General features: G+C 50.4%; 8 protein-coding genes across 8 annotated transcripts in view; 7 read left to right on the top strand and 1 right to left on the bottom strand.

Annotated features, from left to right (window-relative positions):
* Positions 1-1,992: 1,992 nt before the first annotated feature.
* BDV37DRAFT_52782 (P-loop containing nucleoside triphosphate hydrolase protein) lies at positions 1,993-4,604 on the top strand. The gene has a single exon (XM_032090829.1). The coding sequence runs from the start codon at positions 2,287-2,289 to the stop codon at positions 4,420-4,422; it is 2,136 nt and encodes a 711-aa protein (XP_031944097.1). The 5' UTR covers positions 1,993-2,286; the 3' UTR covers positions 4,423-4,604.
* A 507-nt stretch (positions 4,605-5,111) lies between these two features.
* Positions 5,112-7,838, top strand: BDV37DRAFT_291890 (uncharacterized protein; the record flags this gene model as incomplete). Its single annotated transcript, XM_032089055.1, has 2 exons — positions 5,112-5,610; positions 5,734-7,838. The coding sequence occupies exons 1-2, from the start codon at positions 5,472-5,474 to the stop codon at positions 7,836-7,838; spliced, it is 2,244 nt and encodes a 747-aa protein (XP_031944096.1). The 5' UTR covers positions 5,112-5,471.
* A 1,388-nt stretch (positions 7,839-9,226) lies between these two features.
* BDV37DRAFT_269806 (uncharacterized protein) lies at positions 9,227-10,713 on the top strand (the record flags this gene model as incomplete). The annotated part of the gene is made up of 5 exons (XM_032084441.1): positions 9,227-9,465; positions 9,536-9,610; positions 9,695-9,777; positions 9,894-9,982; positions 10,063-10,713. 5 exons carry the CDS (start codon positions 9,227-9,229, stop codon positions 10,711-10,713), a joined length of 1,137 nt encoding a protein of 378 aa, XP_031944095.1.
* Positions 10,714-10,794: 81 nt separating this feature from the next.
* On the top strand, positions 10,795-12,557 carry BDV37DRAFT_52708 (uncharacterized protein). Its single transcript, XM_032090827.1, has one exon. The coding sequence runs from the start codon at positions 10,876-10,878 to the stop codon at positions 12,232-12,234; it is 1,359 nt and encodes a 452-aa protein (XP_031944094.1). The 5' UTR covers positions 10,795-10,875; the 3' UTR covers positions 12,235-12,557.
* Positions 12,558-12,664: 107 nt separating this feature from the next.
* BDV37DRAFT_242527 (uncharacterized protein) lies at positions 12,665-13,005 on the top strand (the record flags this gene model as incomplete). Its single annotated transcript, XM_032081335.1, has 1 exon — positions 12,665-13,005. A coding segment is annotated over one exon (159 nt), but the record flags the coding sequence as incomplete, so codon positions are not given.
* A 667-nt stretch (positions 13,006-13,672) lies between these two features.
* On the top strand, positions 13,673-15,189 carry BDV37DRAFT_242526 (uncharacterized protein). The gene is made up of 3 exons (XM_032081334.1): positions 13,673-14,378; positions 14,649-14,707; positions 14,741-15,189. The coding sequence occupies exons 1-3, from the start codon at positions 13,816-13,818 to the stop codon at positions 14,851-14,853; spliced, it is 735 nt and encodes a 244-aa protein (XP_031944092.1). The 5' UTR covers positions 13,673-13,815; the 3' UTR covers positions 14,854-15,189.
* A 58-nt stretch (positions 15,190-15,247) lies between these two features.
* On the top strand, positions 15,248-15,688 carry BDV37DRAFT_280719 (uncharacterized protein; the record flags this gene model as incomplete). The annotated part of the gene is made up of 1 exon (XM_032086639.1): positions 15,248-15,688. The coding sequence occupies one exon, from the start codon at positions 15,248-15,250 to the stop codon at positions 15,686-15,688; it is 441 nt and encodes a 146-aa protein (XP_031944091.1).
* Positions 15,689-16,860: 1,172 nt separating this feature from the next.
* BDV37DRAFT_269804 (kinesin light chain) overlaps positions 16,861-17,612 on the bottom strand; it is a gene marked incomplete at both ends in the record, with an annotated part of 3,709 nt that continues 2,957 nt past the window's right edge. Inside the window, one exon of the mRNA XM_032084440.1 lies at positions 16,861-17,538. Within this exon, the coding sequence (XP_031944090.1) occupies positions 16,861-17,538 (678 nt within the window). The remainder of the gene's footprint in view (positions 17,539-17,612) is intronic.

The following is a 17,612-nucleotide window of genomic DNA, read 5'->3' as shown; positions in this document are numbered from 1 at the left end:
GTTGGTGGCGATAAGAATATCAGGAGCTCTCGAGATGGTGGCGGTGCCTTTGGGCCATTGAAGGATCCATCAAAGTGCCAAGTAAGGAGAGCCAACTTAAGAAGATCGTTGTAGCTGAGTATTTCTGTCAAAGTCTCGGCGTAGCTATGGAGCAGTTCGTTGCCTGCTAAGCGATCTACCCATTCCTGTTTATACCCGCTTTTCTTGAGAGCCTGGCAAGTATCTAAGAGATTCACGGCATCACGACTGAGCGTATACCGTAGGCGGTTGCAGTCATCCGCCAAGATGCTTAAGCACCGTACTTGCAATGCCTTCACTGCTGTCTGGGCTGGAAGGCGGAGAATGGATTCGGGCAAGGGAGCAGCGTTGCAGAGAATGGACTCAGACGTGGGAACAACGTTGCGAGCCTTTGATGTATAACACTTTAGTGAGGATCATAAACAATCGTGGTTAGGAAACAAACCATGGTTTTCATCAACTGTCCGGATGGCTAAGAACAATTCAGAGTGCGATCTCGTTGATAACTTGGTGTCAGAAAATACTCTCATATTTCCCATAGCCTACAACATCGCACAGTTCTTAAGATCAGTCCTTCGTTCGCGTGCAACCCTGGCATGGGAATCAAAGGAATGAAATCCTGGTTAGTCTTACCTACATAGTACATACTTCCGTGTTTGCGGAGACCCCCTGGACTCTCCATTCGGCCCCACTTTGCACATTACTTGCTGTATTGAAAACCTAGGTATTGGAGTACGATGCAAAGTTGGCTTCTAGATCACAATCGCTGGTTGCCTCGCATCTTCTCTGCTGCATATCATTGAACAGTGGTCGGACACGCGCTTAGTTCGGGATAGGTACCACAGACTAGTGATCATTGGCTAGAGACAGACGCAGGGAATGAGCTGGTTTACGAGTCAGGCGAAATCCTCTTTCGTTGTAGACCTGCACAGTCCGCCAAAACTAATTGGTTGGAACAGAACCTCGCTAGTTGTCTGATCCCTTTGGGGGAAGGGAAGATAAATAAATATTGGCTGGTTATTACAGAATAGAGATTCCTGTAATTCTGTGATAGCACCATCTCAATCAGGAGACCCGAAACGATCCTCATTACTACAACCTATCTCACAGGCCTTTTCGCACGATGTGGGACGTGATTACCATTTCCTTCATTTTCTGTTTTTGCATTATATATTATATTCTTTCTATGTGTGGAATATTCAGCTGCCATGCTCTCGAACTCTGGAGTCAGAATAGGTAAGATCCACTCTTCTTAGCATATGCTTGTTTTTACCCTGGACAATTATCAATTAACAGTATCGTAGACAAATTGCCTGGCAGTCACCGGTGTGACAAGCGGAGGTGCAAGACGGAGTTGAACCGAGTTCTGTGGCGACCCTTGAACAGCCAAGTTGCCTTAGAACCAGAGGGTTTCAAGGCACACGCCAAATGATAGCAATGCAAGCCCGAATGACACGATGGAGGGATGCGGAGAGAGGAACACGAAAATAGAAAACTCCCACTCTCAGTGTGACTGCCTGGAAGGGGCAAATGAGTGGGAAAGACGGAATAAAAAATTCGGATAGGCGGATGTAGCTAATCCAATTATCGAAAAGCCATGGGCAGAGTATGTATTGAGGCATCTGTCGACCTAGAATAAGCCACTTTTATCCGACCTAAGAAACGACAATCCCTGTATTGCTGATATTACAATCGTACCATAAAGGAACTGTCTGCTTGCGTAGACTAACAATTAGCTGGACCCAGTTTGGACGTATTTTTTTGTTCTGAAAGTTAAATGTAAACGGTATAGTCAACAACATGTTCTTTGGATAGGCAGCGTTGATCTTTTCTCCTTTCCACGAGTCAGCTACAACTGCAAGCCATGGAAAATTGCATGAAGACATAACCAAACTCAAATTCTCTCATGAAATTCCCTCAGCACTAGTTTAAAACATACGTCGGATAGTCTGTTGGAGCCAGATCAGCTATCGATGCACCGGTGCCCACCTGAGAGTATTCTGTTGTAGCTGGGAGCGCGGCACGGACTCCTTCCCGTTTTGTACTTTCTGTCTTTTTTCTCCCCACCCAATGACGCCACACCAGCAAAAGACCGCGCAGTAGATTCCTAGATCAGGAAATTACTTCGCCGGGTTGTCTCCGACACGTGCACTGGGCGTGCCTCGTATCACCGAACTGAGTGCGGCTGTTTGACCCAGAGTAGATTGTATAAAGAGGGCTAGAGCTTTCCCCCAAGGACGAGTACTAAATCATCAAATTCAAGTTCAAATGGCTTCTGGCGTCAACTCCACGAGTCTGCCCTCTGGCATGCTGCCATCGATGATCGAAGATCTGATTCCGGGCCTTGGTTTCTTTTCCCATTTGGTTTCTCTCTTTTTCAATATTGATATCTCATCTCACCTACGTATCTCTGCGGCAGTCCTGGCCTTCTTGTCCTTCGCTCTCCCAGCATGTTGCAACCGGATTATTTTTCTCTTCCTATATTTTGCAACGTCGACTGAAATATGGAGCCATAACAAATTGTATCCGAGCGCCATGCGCTGGATATCCCTCCAACCAGCTTTGAATCGGACCCGTCAGCGGGTAGCAGGTACAAGGACAAGTCTGTCCACGCCATGGGATGGCGACGATGGCAAGGCCGATGATGAGGAAGATGTTCCCATGGATAACCAATCATTTGGTCAGAGCCCAAGGGAATTTTGGCTTAAAAGAAAATGTCGTCGTCATCTCGGTACACTCCGGTATACACCTTCGCAGGATAAAATCCATTTTTTCACGTACAAAGGCTCTTGGGTTGCATTGTATCGTCAGCCGTATAAGGAAACAGGGAGCCCCTGGTTTGCGGCTATGGAGAGACTTCATTTTTATGCATTGCCGGGAAAAAGACACGTCCTCGATGATCTCATGGATGAGATTCATAAGACCCCTGTTAATGGAGACCCCAAACAAGTCGCTGTGTACGAGGGGTTCAAGGTGGGGTCCAGTTGCCAATGGATGCAAGTGGCATCTAAAGATCCCCGATTCTTCTCGACTGTAGCCTTGGATCAAGATAAGAAGAGGCGTGTTGTTGAAGATCTCCAGGAATTTCTAGACCCCAGGACCAAGAGCTGGTACGAGTCCCACGGGATCCCGTATCGACGAGGCTATCTCATTTATGGTCCGCCGGGTACTGGCAAGTCAAGCCTGTCACTAGCACTTGCCAGCTTTTCGTATTTGGATATATACGCGCTCAGTCTGAGTGCAGTTGGCCTTGATGAGACTGTCTTGGCTACTTTGTTCCGCGACCTACCAAAACATTGCATTGTTCTCCTGGAAGACATCGACGAAGCCGGCATCAAGAAGCGCAGCAGCGATAGCCCCCCGAGCGGAAAGCCAGATCACAATGGAGTCGACCGTATCCAGTGGTCACCTGGGAGTGTCACCCTTTCTGCCGTCTTGAACGCTATTGACGGCTTAGCAGCGCAAGAGAACCGCGTTTTGATCATGACCACCAACCACCCCGAGCGGCTGGATTCCGCTCTCTTGCGTCCAGGGCGTGTGGACATGAAAATTAACATGGGTCCAGTTGAATGGCAAGAAGCTCGGCAGATATTTCTCATGTTTTATTTGCAACCTGCTGACACTTTTTTTATGGAGATCACACCATTATCCATACCAGCCAACCCTGATTGGAGGCTGGAAGATATTGATAACTTATCCACTGCATTCGCCTGCGAAGTGCCTTCGGGCCGGTTCACAGCTGCGGAGTTGCAGAGATATCTTTTGCAGTACAAGCATGATCCTTCTGCCGCAGTGCGCAACGTGAAGCGGTTATTATTCGGCCTTGAGTGCGACACGGACCTATCGGCTTTTCGCATCACAGAATTGCCTCATCAACTTAGATTCCACGACACCGCCTACTGCATCAGAGTTAGTGCCCATATATTCTTGTGGGTCTCAGGAAAACCTTGTATCCTTCTTATTCAACGCGCTCTTTGCGATAGCGAACCTGGATTTTGGAAGGTACCCGCTGGGAGTTGCGAAGAACAGGACAAAACACCACGAGATGCTCTAGAGCGAGAGGTTCGGGAAGAGACTGGCCTGCAACTGTCCCGAGTCATTCACGCTCTCCCGATTCAGACCTGGACGCGATCTAAGGAAGGCGAACAGCACGAATGGGTTGGCCTTCCATACATCATTGAGGTCTCCGAGCTCGAACATTCCATATCCCACGAAAATAGGCAAGGGGTGTCAGGGCGAGCACTAAAATGCAAGGACGTAATACAACTGAATCCTAGGGAGCACCAAGATTTTGCATGGGCAACAGAGGATGAGGTGCGACGCGACAAGTATAAATTGTTTGGAAACGACAAGGAGACTATCCTTGAGGCTTTTGCAACGGTGACACAGAACTGCTCAGTCTAAGTCCAGTGTCGGCGGATGGAGTGCAGGTATGGTATGGTGCTGGAAGATGAGGCTGGGTGTTTTGAATGATGGGAGCCACGGGAAAAAGGTGTAAACTCGACAAGCTTAGGATCAATTGCAGATTTCGGGATAGGCTTCATGAATGTATTAGAAGAGGGGCTCAGCCGAGAAAGAAGCAACGAAAGCCAATACAAGCCGTCTGGGTCAATGAACTCCATATTTAGTCTCTCGACATGACATTATCACGTGGTTAACTCTCCATTCCGCGGCGGGGTCTATCTTTGGAACTCATCCAAACAAACCTTTCGGTTTCCTTCCATCCTGGTGGTCAGGTTGTTCTTGAGCTTACTCCCAGGACAAGCAGTAAACTGGTCCAGAAACACCGAACTGAACTATTTAGGGTACTTAACTACCCGTGGTAATGACTGGTATCAAACCGAACTGCAACTCGCAGTGTTATATGCAATATTCCATTAGGCACTAGTTAATTTTGTTTATTGGATCGTGGGGGTGTTCTGGCTACTTGTGGGAACGCCAGGAGTAAAAGGTGCCGGACTCGATTTGGAACATGTTAAAATTTTGACCTGGGGATTCTTCTCCCTTTTAACTGTAAATATCGGTTGATGATGTTTTTATGAGTTGCGGGACCTATCGAAGGTTAGCATGGGTCATGGATCAATGCTTGGCACGGCCAATGTGCACTAATAATACGACGTGCCTCCACACGAGTCGGTCCACACGATCAGTATATCACGTGATAAGTAAGCGCTAACCAGCCCTTTCTCCCAGGACAGTATATCACCTTCCCTTCGTCCCCCGTCTCAGTAAATGCCCTCGAAGATTCCGCCTTTACGAATTAGTTGATTCTGTACGAACATTTTGAGCCAGAATAGGTTGTCTTATGGCTCTTAAATTCCCTCATATTGACTCTTTGCCGACTCCAAGCCAGACTTCTCCAGTCGATCCTGTTTGTTGACATCTCGTTTGTTCTAGGTTCTTGTCGGAATAACCCGCGTCGATTCTGTACATGTTCACGACTTATCGAATAGATGGATAGTTCCAGCTCTCCGGATTATAAGGCGCTTTATCTGAGGGCGGAGGAAGACAAAAGAAAGGCAGAGGAAGAACGGAGGCGGGCAGAAGAAGAGCGAGAACGAGAAAGGAAAGAACGAAGACGAGCTGAAGAGAGTCAAAAGAGGGCAGAGGAAGAGCGAGAACGAGAAAGGAAAGAACGAAGACGAGCTGAAGAGAGTCAAAAGAGGGCAGAGGAAGAGCGAGAACGAGAAAAGAAAGAACGAAGACGAGCTGAAGAGAGTCAGAAGAGGGCAGAGGAAGAGCGGGACGAAGGACGAGAACGAACACGGCCAACGACCTTTCTCGAGCTCCTTTGCCTGTGCCACTCCCTTTTCTCGCTGCAGCTACGAGTTGAAACCCCGTCTCGCTCTACGACTGGTAAAATACCCCCGCCGACCGGGAAATATTGTCCGTTGCGGCTTCGGCATTGGGAAGATTGTGCCGCCAGACAACAGGAGGTTTACCGCTCTATTTGCGCCTATCTGGAGACTCCAGGGGAGACCGCCGCGCAACTATTCTCGCCCCGCCTTGTGCTGGAGGATCTGGGGCAAAGGTTTGGTGAAAGAGCTATAAGTAGTGAACAGGATCTGGAAAGCTATGAACGATTTGGTGTGGAGAACTATGTTCATGACATCATCGCAGAACTTTGCAAGAACCCTGCTGCCCGAGACCAATTTGGCTTGGGCGATGGGGTCAAGTTTGACAATCATGCAAACGCCCTCGATCAAACTGAGGCTGATCCGTCCCTACTGGCTGAATCCTCGACGTACCGGCGTTCTAGACCAGATCAATTTTGCATCCGCCGCGTTGACGGTGAGAGAAATACGCTTCTTACCACAGTCGAGTATAAGCCGCCTCATAAACTGTCCGTCGAGAACCTGCGCGCCGGCTTGCGAGAGATGAACTTTTGGGAAGAGGTGGTCCAGCCCAATTCCATCCCCACGGAGGAATCCGCGAAATTGTCGTATAATGCAGCCTGGCTGACCGGATCGGCTATAACTCAAGAGTACCATGTCATGATCCAGGAAGGTCTCGAGTACTCATATTTGACGAACGGATTGGCATTGGTTCTGTTACGTGTCCCTTACGATGAGCCGGGGACGTTGTACTACCACCTGTGTGAGCCAAACATGGAGATCGATCTGAATGATGACCAGAGCTTTGATCAGCCGTTGACGACCGTTGCGCGGGTATTGTGTCTGTGCTTGCTGTGTTTTGGCGCGCCGGTCCGCGACCAGGCCTGGCGAAATAAGGCACGGAAGCAGCTGCCGGTCTGGAAGACGAGTTTCGATCATACCCGCTCCCAAATCCCGGAAAGAGAATTACGACAAAACCCGCCGAGCTCCGAATATAGTCCCTCGGTGAGTTCCGGACGGACGGTCTCCGAGTACCTCCCGTCGTCCTCTCCGGTGGAATCTCCTACACAACGACGTCGAATACCGACCCGGTCTCGAGCCCAGTGCGCGCCGAATACCATGGAGCGCGAGGATTCTCCAGACTCGGGTACGGACTCCGCTCCCGGCGGGCGGAAGCGTGGCTTCAGCCAGGTTACGTCATCTCCATCATCTCCATCGGTGCAGCGATCAGCCCGTCAAACGGGCACCCGGCCGAACGAACACGGTCGGTACCAACACAACACTCAATTTTGTACCCAGCGATGTCTGTTGGGCCTGCAGCGAGGAGGCACGCTGGATGACTGCTGCCCGAATGTCGAGCTTCATCGACAGGGTGGCACCAGCAACCAACACTTGATTGACGCCAGCGGTCTGGTTCGGCGGATTAAGCAGCAACTGGACCAAAATCTCGACGTCGACTGCACCCCCATGGGAGGCTGTGGAGCATCGGGAGCGCCCTTCAAAATCACGTGCACCGCATATGGGTATACGGTCGTCGGAAAAGGAACCACGTCTTACCTGTGGAATGAGGTCAAGCGAGAGGCGGATATTTATCGTATCCTCTGGCGAGCCCAAGGGCGAGCCGTCCCGGTCTTTCTCGGCACAATCGACCTGGCCATGGTCTACTTCCTGCACGGGGCTGGCCAGATCCGCCATATGCTCCTGATGGGTTGGGGCGGTGAACCCATCCACAAGTTGGAAGATATTGAGACGATCAGGCATGAGGTTTCGCGATCACAGAAGGCGATTCGCTCACTCGGGGTATTACACCAGGACCTTCGGCCGGATAACATGCTGTGGAACGCCGAGCTAGAGCGGGTGTTGATCATTGACTTTCATCGTTCCCAATTGGCTAGCCGGCCGATGAAAAAGCGAATGAGGTTACGAGAGCAGCACTCGTGTGGGGCCGAGGTACACGGGCGGAAGCGACTTCGTATTGGCCAATAGCTGCATGTGCCGATGAACTTGCCATTCACAAAGCTTGGATTCAAATTTATAAGAAATCAAGTTGGATGAATCGAGTTGGCCATACAGAAATGCGAAGAGGCACAACGTGACCTAACCTACTGCGCCCTGGCTCACTTTGGATGCTTTGACATTAGGGTCAGTTCCGAAACGGCCCGTCTTTACGTACTCTGGGACTATGTTGGAAGCTGGTATGATGGACATAGTGAGTGAGCAGCTGTGGAGCACGCCATCTCAACTAGTAGTAGGACTGCCACTCCATTCTGAGGCAGAGAAACTCCAACCCACCCTCTTGAGTTGACCGGTGTGTAAGGACGCTTGTCACAGAATCGACTTGGCTGCCTGGTGGCTGCACGGGCATTGAGCGAGGGCAATCGAATAGGGTATCTGGTGTACTCGTTCAGCCAGCAAAACGATCTTAACGGTGAAGATATAACATACCGGTCTCTGGAGCCCAGGTACTATCTTGTTTAGCTGATGGGAACGCCATGCCACCGCTACAGTCCGAGCGCCATGGATATGCTCCCCATCAGACGCCGCTTGTCCTCTACTCTCGGTTGTACACTCTAGGCCTTGTAAGTTTTTCGTCCATAGAGCACGGTTCAGGTTACCGAAGCATGTGTTCTGTACGGCGCTCTCCATGTCCTCCACAGGCGAAGACACTGTTGAGGCGCATTCACCGCGGGTTGATCGCCGCACCACCATCTCGTCATAGGATGGAGACCTTCCAGCCAAAGAAGTTGGTGCGGCTGAACCCTGAATGTCCTAAACTCTGTTCTGTCTGGCTGCCGTAGCAGACAGAGCTCAGTGAGCGATGGCTGGGCGTTTCCTGGATGGTATCACCATCCGCGTTAACCAGTCCACTAGCCCTATCATCCTCACAATTAATGAGGATGGGCATACTCGCCGAACCCAGCATAGAATAGTCCTGCAGCCTTTCTATGGAGGTTCGACATGTGTTTCCGAAGCCTTTTCGCCATCCACAGGTAGGGGTCGTCGTAATGGAGGTACAGATAATGTGGGAAGCAGCTCTCAAATGTGGAAAGTGGAAGTTGTATGCCAGTTAATCTCGGACTCGAGGACTGGTCTGCATTTATACCCTTCTGACCCTCTTTCAACTCGGCGTGAAATATTCCTGGATCCGTTTCGGATGGTGGCCTCCTTTATGGAAAATAAAAAGGTCTTCCAAAGAGGGACGCGGCTGATGTGTGAGGAAATTGGCGCTTCAGCGCTTCAGCGCTCAACCTGCAACAACCCAGTAAGGGTACAAGCAAGTACCGCATAACGTCGACTCAGCTGAACATAAATAGTTCTGCCTCACCTCCGAGTATCGACAAAAAAAGGCCGAAGTTATTTGTGAACTTAAAGCTATGGATTTGTTGACAGATACCGAACGGCGATTAACCGTCGAACGACTCCTAAAGTACCAAGGCACCGCCAAGATCGGCCTCAACCAAATCTCTCTCCAGCCACTCATAAGCCGTGAAATTGACCAAAAGAACGTGGAACGATTACGTGATATCTTTGCTAAGGATGGGTGCCAGCGACTCGACATTCGAATTCATGTGACTGCTGTTGTCTCCAGGCAACCACCTCGAAAGAGCATGCCGTGCCGCAGGACTGACCCCCGAAGAACTTAAAACTTGTCAACCGCAATACCCCCGCCTCCTTTTTCGTAGGCATCAAGTACAATGTCTCCATGGGCAACATAGATTGAAAGCTGCTGAGGAAACCTTACCTCCCTCAGACCGGTGGTGGACGGTGGACATATATCTGGATGGTCTGATTTCAAAAGCATAATTTCCCAATCCATACTAATCCTCTCTTGTAGACATAAGCCCTGATCTAAGGAGTGCACTCATAGATGAGTATTCAAACGAAAAGGCGCCAACTGATGGAGAAGTGTACCGGAAATCCGCCAGTATCAGCATGAGGCGAATGCGCTCTTTCAAAATCGTTGGTGGACTCGACTATCGCCGAACAAAGCCAAGCGGCTAAGGTAGCTCACTTCTCCGGATAACACACATCTCTGTGCAGCATTTGACGCGTTACTTGCGATCCCCGGGCTCTGGAATAGGATGAGCCTTGGGTTATTAAACACAGTCCTTGCTTTAAAGTGTGATGAAGTTGGTCCTACTCGTCGCTATCTGTAGGCTATCCCTGACTTATTGTCTTAGGAACTCATTCACTACTTGACACATTAAAGAACTTTTGGGCAACCCTTGTCAACCATGACCGCACTCGGGTGGCCCTTATTGACCTCCACACCGTTGACACCCTGCAGCTCTACGCTCCCCGTGCGTCTAAAGTTGACCGGAAGACGGTGAAGGGGAAAATCCTCGGCGGGGAGGTCTTCTCCAACTTTAGCCGGTCCCAACGTGTGGGAATATGGGAGAAGATCCGGACCCAGGAAATGTGCGACGGCATCATCTCATCCCTTCATACCTTTTTCCGCGATATTTCCTACTTGGAACTCTGTGCCAATGCTGTGAAACGGCTGGTTGTTTTAAACAAGCAACAGCTGACCGTACGAAGCGCGCTAGTCCATAGCTTTCGATCTCGTCGCTCCAACGGATCTTGTCTAATCCAGACATCGGAGTCTTCTTTCCGACGACAGCCTGGATCTAGGGATGGACGTATATCCTCTTGTTATCGTCAAATCTGGATGTACGCGATGCGACACTACCCGGACATGGCCAAGGATCTTCAGCGCGGCCCAAAGGCTAATCCCACGCGGGCAAAGGCACGAGCGACGGCGGACGAGAGCTTGATTCATGGAATGGCCACCCTTGCCAAGCAGCTAGGATTTCATACTCCACCAATTAGGGCGATCCTACGACAATCACCTGACCACTAGATTGCCCGGGCTGCCCTGCTCAAAGCACGGAAGCCGGATCACTACCACTATGACCATGAGACTTTCGAGTCTCTTGTTGAGCAGATTGCTGGTTATTTTGCGCTCGCTATCCCAAACGAGGCCGCACCGGTGGCGCATATCACTGGACGGGCAATTCAGCTAATGGAGCGCTGTGGAGTGCCTCTGGAGCAAACCCAGCAACTAGACCGTCCGCATATCTTCTTTGACACTCTACACTCGGCAACGGTGTCGCAAAGAAACCTCTCATCGCTGGAGGTGAGAAGAAGCGTTTACTACGCCTTTTTTGGCAAGCCCTCCCCAACAACCTCCCCACGTGCTTCTCCGGGGCATCCATCGTCCAGCGAGCCTGTTTCACCATTGTTTATCCCCAGCGATGTTCCGAGATCAGAGTCGGAACCGGCATACGACAATATGTCGATAAACGGCTCTGATGAGGCGTCATTCCATGGCCGTCAGGATCGTTTGGAAACCCCTGAAGAACAAGATCAGAGGCAAGGAGATCGATGGCATCGACACCAAGAAAGACAGCCGGCGGTGGAGCACGGCCCACCTCTTCCCCAAGAGCCTTCCATATCAAGTTCCATAAGAGCGGCGTCTACTATCTCTGAGGTCATGGATATGGATTGTGAAAGGTCTGACGCAGGAGATCAGATTCGACGGCAGATTGTCGGACAACAGCCGGCAGGTAGCAGAGGAATGGATTCTGGCAGTGAGGAACCGGATGATACGGAGATCGATGAAGATGACCTACGTAACCGATCAGAGGGTGGGAGTCCGGGGGTGGAGGGCACAGCCACTGTGGTTTCTTTGACTTCAGGGGCGCCACGTGATACGGATATGTCCAGCGTGCCAGTTGAGGGAGCAGATGCAGTGGACGGGGCCATGGACCTGGGTTCTTCCGCACTGACCCAATCCGAGTCGGTGGAAGATCGTGCTGGAATACCAGCTACATTATCACGCCAGTCAACTGTTCAGTCACCAACAATCTCCACAGTTCTTAAGGATACGACATGGAAACCATATGATGCTACACAGAAAGGCAACCGTAACGTGACAAAAAGATCGCTTGCCGCTCGAGGCCAGTCGGTCGCACAAGGGGCTATGACCAACTCGGAGCCAAGCGCGGAGCAACGGCCCGGATTTGGTCCGTTGCAACCCATCGCAGAGCACACTGAGCCAGAAGTAACGCTGTCGGTCGACGAGCCGGATGGTCCGGAGCATATTTCTGGAGGACCATTACCAGCTGAAGCTCCGCAAGGAACAGTCGGAGAGCAAATTCCGCCCGGAACGGAGCTCATCACTGGAGCGGGTGGAGAATCCCAAGATGATCTAGTCGCCCGGGAGCGTGCGGATACTCTCGACCAGCTACAAACACCTGGGGCTATCCCCCGCCCTGTGACTGAGCTTCCCCTTGACTTGCCGGATCTGATTACACGATTGCGGGACGAGGGAAGCCAGCTGGAGGATGAAAGTGTACCCCTTGCCAATCATCCAACGTAGGGACATCCGGAACCGGGGGCTGGAGTTGCTTCGCCACGTACTGAACCCCCCGTACCTAGTCGCTCGGCGGGCGCAGAATGTGCGGCCCCGTCAGGCAGAGGCAACTCCTCAGCCCGTGACGGTCGTGTTCCGGGTCCGAGAAACCGACGGGCGTTGGAAGACGGCACACAAGGTGGTCGTTGATCGGTCGGATCCATCGCAGGTAGAACGGGTGGCGAGAAAGGAGGCGAGAAACCGGCAGGCAACGTTCTACGATAAGAATCTGCGGCTGCTCACGCCCGCACAATGCTTCAAGGCGGCCATTGAGGATGACACCAATACCATCTTTATGCACTTCGGGGGGGAGCTTGCGATGGACGAAGACACGATGAGGTCGATCGCACGCGACGTGGAACTGTGAGGCCAAGGATCTTCCTTAGTTACATTGGGCGGTCGGGAGACTAGAAGGGCCGCAAACATGTAGGCAGACGACTGTCTGGGCCTGGCAGCCGCCATGGACGCCAGTTGGCGGTCCTCCGTCCATGGTGGTCGTACGACCGGCGCCCTATGATGAAGTCGGTCCGAAGCACAGGGTCTGGCGCTTCTGGTGCTAGACCACTAGGCCTTCGCACTCGATCGTACTGCACAGGTCATCGGTATCTGAGCCTACCACATTGGGCCGCTGCTCCACCCCCTCCGACCTTCTCGGTGATCAGACCACGAGCCTATGGCTGATTTCGACTTAAAGCCCCGATCCGATCTTTCACTGGGGCTTCCAGCCAGATCGGCCGTATGGCTAGCGGCGTACGTCCCTCTGGGTCTCAGGTTTGCCGTTCCTGAGCTAGGAGTCTCACCGACTTGGGATAATTGGTCCTGGAATGAGCTGATTCCCATGTCGGGTATACTCAGGAATGCAATTCCCGGGTCATGAGTTATGATTGGTGATACTTAGTGTCTAGCCTATGTATATACCTATACTTCGCAATTATGTTCACTTAAGGATTGCTTCCAGAGGCCAGCAGCTTTTAACGGCCAACATACTCCTAATTTCAAGGACTAAACTACATCGTATTCGTTCCAACAAACATGCATCCTCCTTTTCAATGAAATAAGAGTCCGTTCAGCTCTCAGTTAAACCGTAAGAGCGGGAGGCCGGGTGGTGATACGGTGAATTGATGCAAGGCGATATACATTGTCACGATATAATCTCTTCAGAGACAGAGCAATTTCAGAGTAATTCGTTGGCCAGCTGAGGCTCAAGCGCTGAAGCGGGGCGTCAGATGTTATCCAATAAGAGATACGTCATTTGCAGCCAGCGTTGCGCTGAAGGCGCTAGTGGTTCAGGGGCTTGGGCGTCCAATCACTCAGCGTTGCGCCCGTCAATGGTTCATATATGAACCGTTTCTTCTTGAATAACTCTCCAAGAGGAGCCTACAGTAGTGGCATCTTACGACAGCCTGTTTGTCCCATGTCCCAAAAAATCGGGCCATTCCCGCCTCTTCCCACCAACACCATCGAGTTCCTACGGTGACCACGGATGATTGGCCTAATATCGAGATACTAACGGTTAATATATGTTCTCCGGCGGTGCGTCTTCTCAGGATGGTTGCCAGATTTGAGCGAAACGCACGAAATCCACTGTTGGTCCCGGAAATTGTTGGTCTTGTCATCAACAATATTTACAATGTCCCGTACCTTCTGAATTGCGCTGGTGTGAACAGCATATGGAACGTGGCCGCTTTAAAGAAGCTGTACAAGGGCTCTCTGGACGACATGCAGTTCCGCACACCGGACATTGGGTCACTCAATTGCCCTTTTGTAGCATCGCGGAAGCAATTCGCCCGCAATATGAGTTTCGTGAAGCATCTTCTTCTTTCTCCTGAGAGACCCGCCATTGATGAAGTCGAAGGGCCACATACTCGGCTTGTATGCTTAGAGAAATGTCGCGCAATGCGTCATCGTCAATACGCTGAGTACCTTCTGCAGCCGCGGGGAAGGGTTCTTTCAAGTCTCACAATCCCTTTCGAGATCAAGGATCAAGATTGGTCGCTGTTTCCTGACATCCTTATCAACCCAACCATTGAGTTTTTGGCCATTGATAGTTACTACTGTAAACTGATTGTTAGCTCCCAAGAGTTCATCAAAGCCTCGGTAAGTCTGGTCTGGTTCGCAATGATCCTCTTCCTGTAAAATCATGCCTAACTCGAGCGGTATAAGTTCCCCAGCCTCAAGGCTCTCACGATATACCAATCAGGCAGCCGCCGCCAGATGGATGAGATTTGTCGGCTGCTAAGAAGTTGTGATTTGCAGTTTTTCTGCCTCGAGGAACCGTCTGGAACTGAAGGCCTAACTCAATCCGATGCTGGTCGCGAACTATACGAGATTTTTCGGAAGGCACTAGTATACGAAACTGAGCATATCGTCGGAGAATGTAGCTGGGGAGCTCCTATCATACCTTCAACAACAACAAAATCTCAAGGTAATGGCGCTGGACGTCCGCCATTGTGAACCCCGTATTTGGAAACAGGGAATTTCATGGCCAAACCTGAAGGCCTTGTATATTCGAGAGGGGGAGGAAGACTGGTTGGATCAATTACCAGAATTCGAGAAACTTCAAATCCTCAGCTTGGAAAATCTTAGGCCGGAAATACGCTTCATCGACCATAGTATAATTGAGAATATAGCATCATGCCAACATCTACAAGTTCTCAATCTGCACTTCGGTGAGTTTCGCGACGAAGAAGAGCTCATCCAGATCGCGCGATGCTGCCCGCTTTTACGAGAATTTAGCGTGGGGTGCATAGACTTTAGGGAAGACCCAACGTTAGGGGAAGACCTGCTGCTAGGTCTGTTGCCTGCTCTGCCTCACTTGGAGTTTCTCGTTCTGGGAGTGAAGTTCCAGATGCACGGTGCACTGCTTCAAGATATCTCACGTCACTGCCCGCGACTGACAGTGCTTGACCTGCCTATGACTCAATTATGCATCTCTCTCGCAGTGATAACAGAACCGCATCCGCTCTGACGGTTGGAAAGCATGCACTTCGCGAGAATCTATTTCGAGAATCCACGACACTTGATGCAACGGGACAAACTCCAGAGCGTTGCAACGGAGTGGCGCAGGATATTCCCGAAGCTTCGAGGGATACCATGCCCAGGGGACCTCTACTCCCAGTCTATGCAAGAAGATGAGTTAGGTGAAGAAATACAAGGAGACAGTGCCGGTTTGAGTGCTGACGAAGAGATGTCATCCACTGGGCCCAGCCTTGACTGGGACGACTATGATTCTGACTGGTTTATTTTTCGGACGAAACTCTGGAAAGTTCTTGGTTATAGGAAAGACCCGATTATCCATGATAAGATCCAGTACATGTGGCAAACTGATCTGGAAATTGAGATGGTTCGCTGGCCTATCGTGCCTTTGGCAGCGTTTTCCGGTCCGGATCTCCACTCCACGACCACTAGCTGCCCCCGGTAACCGGAGAACAATTATCTTGAGTCGCGCAATATGAGGCCCCGATGGGCGAGACGAAGGCAGTTGGAGACCAATTCCTCGGGGTAAGGTGGGTCAGCAGAGTCATTCTTCGTGCTGGGTGGCGAAAAGAGTAAGGATCTGTCGAAACGCCCATTTGAAGTACTTTATGCCAAGTGGAACCGGAAATCAAGCACGGCAGAGGTTAACCATCAGCTCGACGCTCATGGGGGCAGCTCTCGGAATTGTGAGAAGTATGGAAGCATACCGGATGAACCGCTGAGAAAGGACTATTTTCCTGAAGAGCCTCATAGCTGTCTGCTAAGTGAGGTTCTTGCATCTGTAATTGGCGTGCAACATTTAGATGGGGTACCTGTAGATGGATATTCGACCCTTCGGCGTACTAAGGAGGTTCGGCGCAGTTAGAGCAGGTTTTTATTGCTTTTTATTTTTATTTTTGAGTGGTATACGGTATCGTATATTTCTGATTTTGGCCTGGCACGAATGGGGATCAGAGATGCGCCAGTGGCTTCATTTGCTTGTACAGAGGCGACCATTACCGCCTTCCATGTTGGAAACACGGGCGCTTTTCTGAATCCTGATCACATGGTGCGCTAATCCGGATATGTTCATACGGTTAATAACATGTTTTGTACTTAAAAGGTATTGATACCCTAGTACCCTTGAGACTAGAATTCAGATATGCCCTCACTCTCGATAACTTGATTGCCCTGTACTCTCTTAGTCAAGCGTTGGAATGTGCCACTAACATGCTACGAAGAAAGAGATATATGATTAGCTAATCTATGCTAAAGGCGCGGCCGTTACAATAGTATAGACAGTCGGTCTCACAGGAGTCTCGGAAAGTTCTATAAATTTACGAACGCCATCTGGAAATCGGCGGTGTATTAGCTGCGAAATTCGAGCAAGGTGCTTTGCATGGGTGAAAAGTTCATAAGTCGCGCTTAACAAGAGGTGATGATAGTAGTTATACTTCCATGATGAAAAAGTGGGTGAGAGGCTGTGTATCAGCGACTAGCAGAAAGTTGGTTAAGAGGCATACATTGCTGCGGAAGGTGCAAAACCGTCCAGGTAATCCCTTATATCCTTGCCAATGACCGTGTTAGCCAAGGATTTGGTAGCCTAGAATCCATTGTTTTACAGAACGAACACCAGTACTAATTGACCTTCTTTAAAAAGCCCTTTAGTTGCCTCACGAGAAGCCTTCCTTTCGACTTGTAGCTTAGCTTCGGATCCTGTTCTGCTGGTGATTGATCTGATAGCGCAGTGGAAGTGACATTGTTTTCAGACATTGCTTGCGGAGTTGCAGAAGCCTGTCTTGTTCTGGATCTCTTCATCAGATCCTTGTTGAAAGCAGCAAGGGTCCTCTCCGATAACAGCCGATCAGGATGGTCTTCTGCGAGCACTTCCGATTCTATCGCGACAACATGTTCTAGCAGTTTTACCGCCTTCTTGATCTGTCCATTGGCTTGATATGCTCCAGCGAGCGTGTGCTGCGATATTAGTCGTGAGGGGTGGTCTTCTGCGAGTACTTCTGATTCTATCGCGACAATATATTCTAGCAGTTTAACTGCCTCCTTGATCTGACTATTTGCTTGATATGCTCGAGCGAGCTTATGCTGCGACGCCAATTGTAAGGGATGGTCTTTTGTAAGCATTTCTGATTCTATCGCGACAATATGTTCTAGCAGTTTAACTGCCTTCTTGATTTGACTATTTGTTTGATATGCTCCAGCGAGCTCATGCTGCGACGCTAGTCGTGAGGGGTGGTCTTCTGCGAGTACTTCTGATTCTATCGCGACAACATTTTCTAGTAGTTTAACCGCCTCCTTGATCTAACTATTCACTTTATATGCTATAGCGAGCGCGTGCTGCGACGCCAGTCGATCAGGATGGTGGTCTGCGAGCA

This window comes from Aspergillus pseudonomiae, assembly GCF_009193645.1.
Source record: "Aspergillus pseudonomiae strain CBS 119388 unplaced genomic scaffold BDV37scaffold_15, whole genome shotgun sequence".
Taxonomy (NCBI): Eukaryota; Fungi; Ascomycota; class Eurotiomycetes; order Eurotiales; family Aspergillaceae; genus Aspergillus; species Aspergillus pseudonomiae.
The sequence above is the reverse complement of the archived record's forward strand: the minus strand, read 5'-3'. Positions and strand labels throughout refer to the sequence as shown.

What these genes read in the sequence shown, in the direction of transcription:
- BDV37DRAFT_52782 (XM_032090829.1), top strand. Translation starts at nt 2,287, where the DNA reads ATGGCTTCTGGCGTCAACTCCACGAGTCTGCCCTCTGGCATGCTGCCA.
- BDV37DRAFT_52708 (XM_032090827.1), top strand. Translation starts at nt 10,876, where the DNA reads ATGGAGCGCTGTGGAGTGCCTCTGGAGCAAACCCAGCAACTAGACCGT.
- BDV37DRAFT_242526 (XM_032081334.1), top strand. Translation starts at nt 13,816, where the DNA reads ATGGTTGCCAGATTTGAGCGAAACGCACGAAATCCACTGTTGGTCCCG. An exon ending in GCCTCGGTAAGTCTGGTCTG is followed by an intron (nt 14,379 to 14,648) that starts GTTCGCAATGAT and finishes CGGAGAATGTAG; the next exon opens with CTGGGGAGCTCCTATCATAC. An exon ending in TCAAGGTAATGGCGCTGGAC is followed by an intron (nt 14,708 to 14,740) that starts GTCCGCCATTGT and finishes ATTTGGAAACAG; the next exon opens with GGAATTTCATGGCCAAACCT.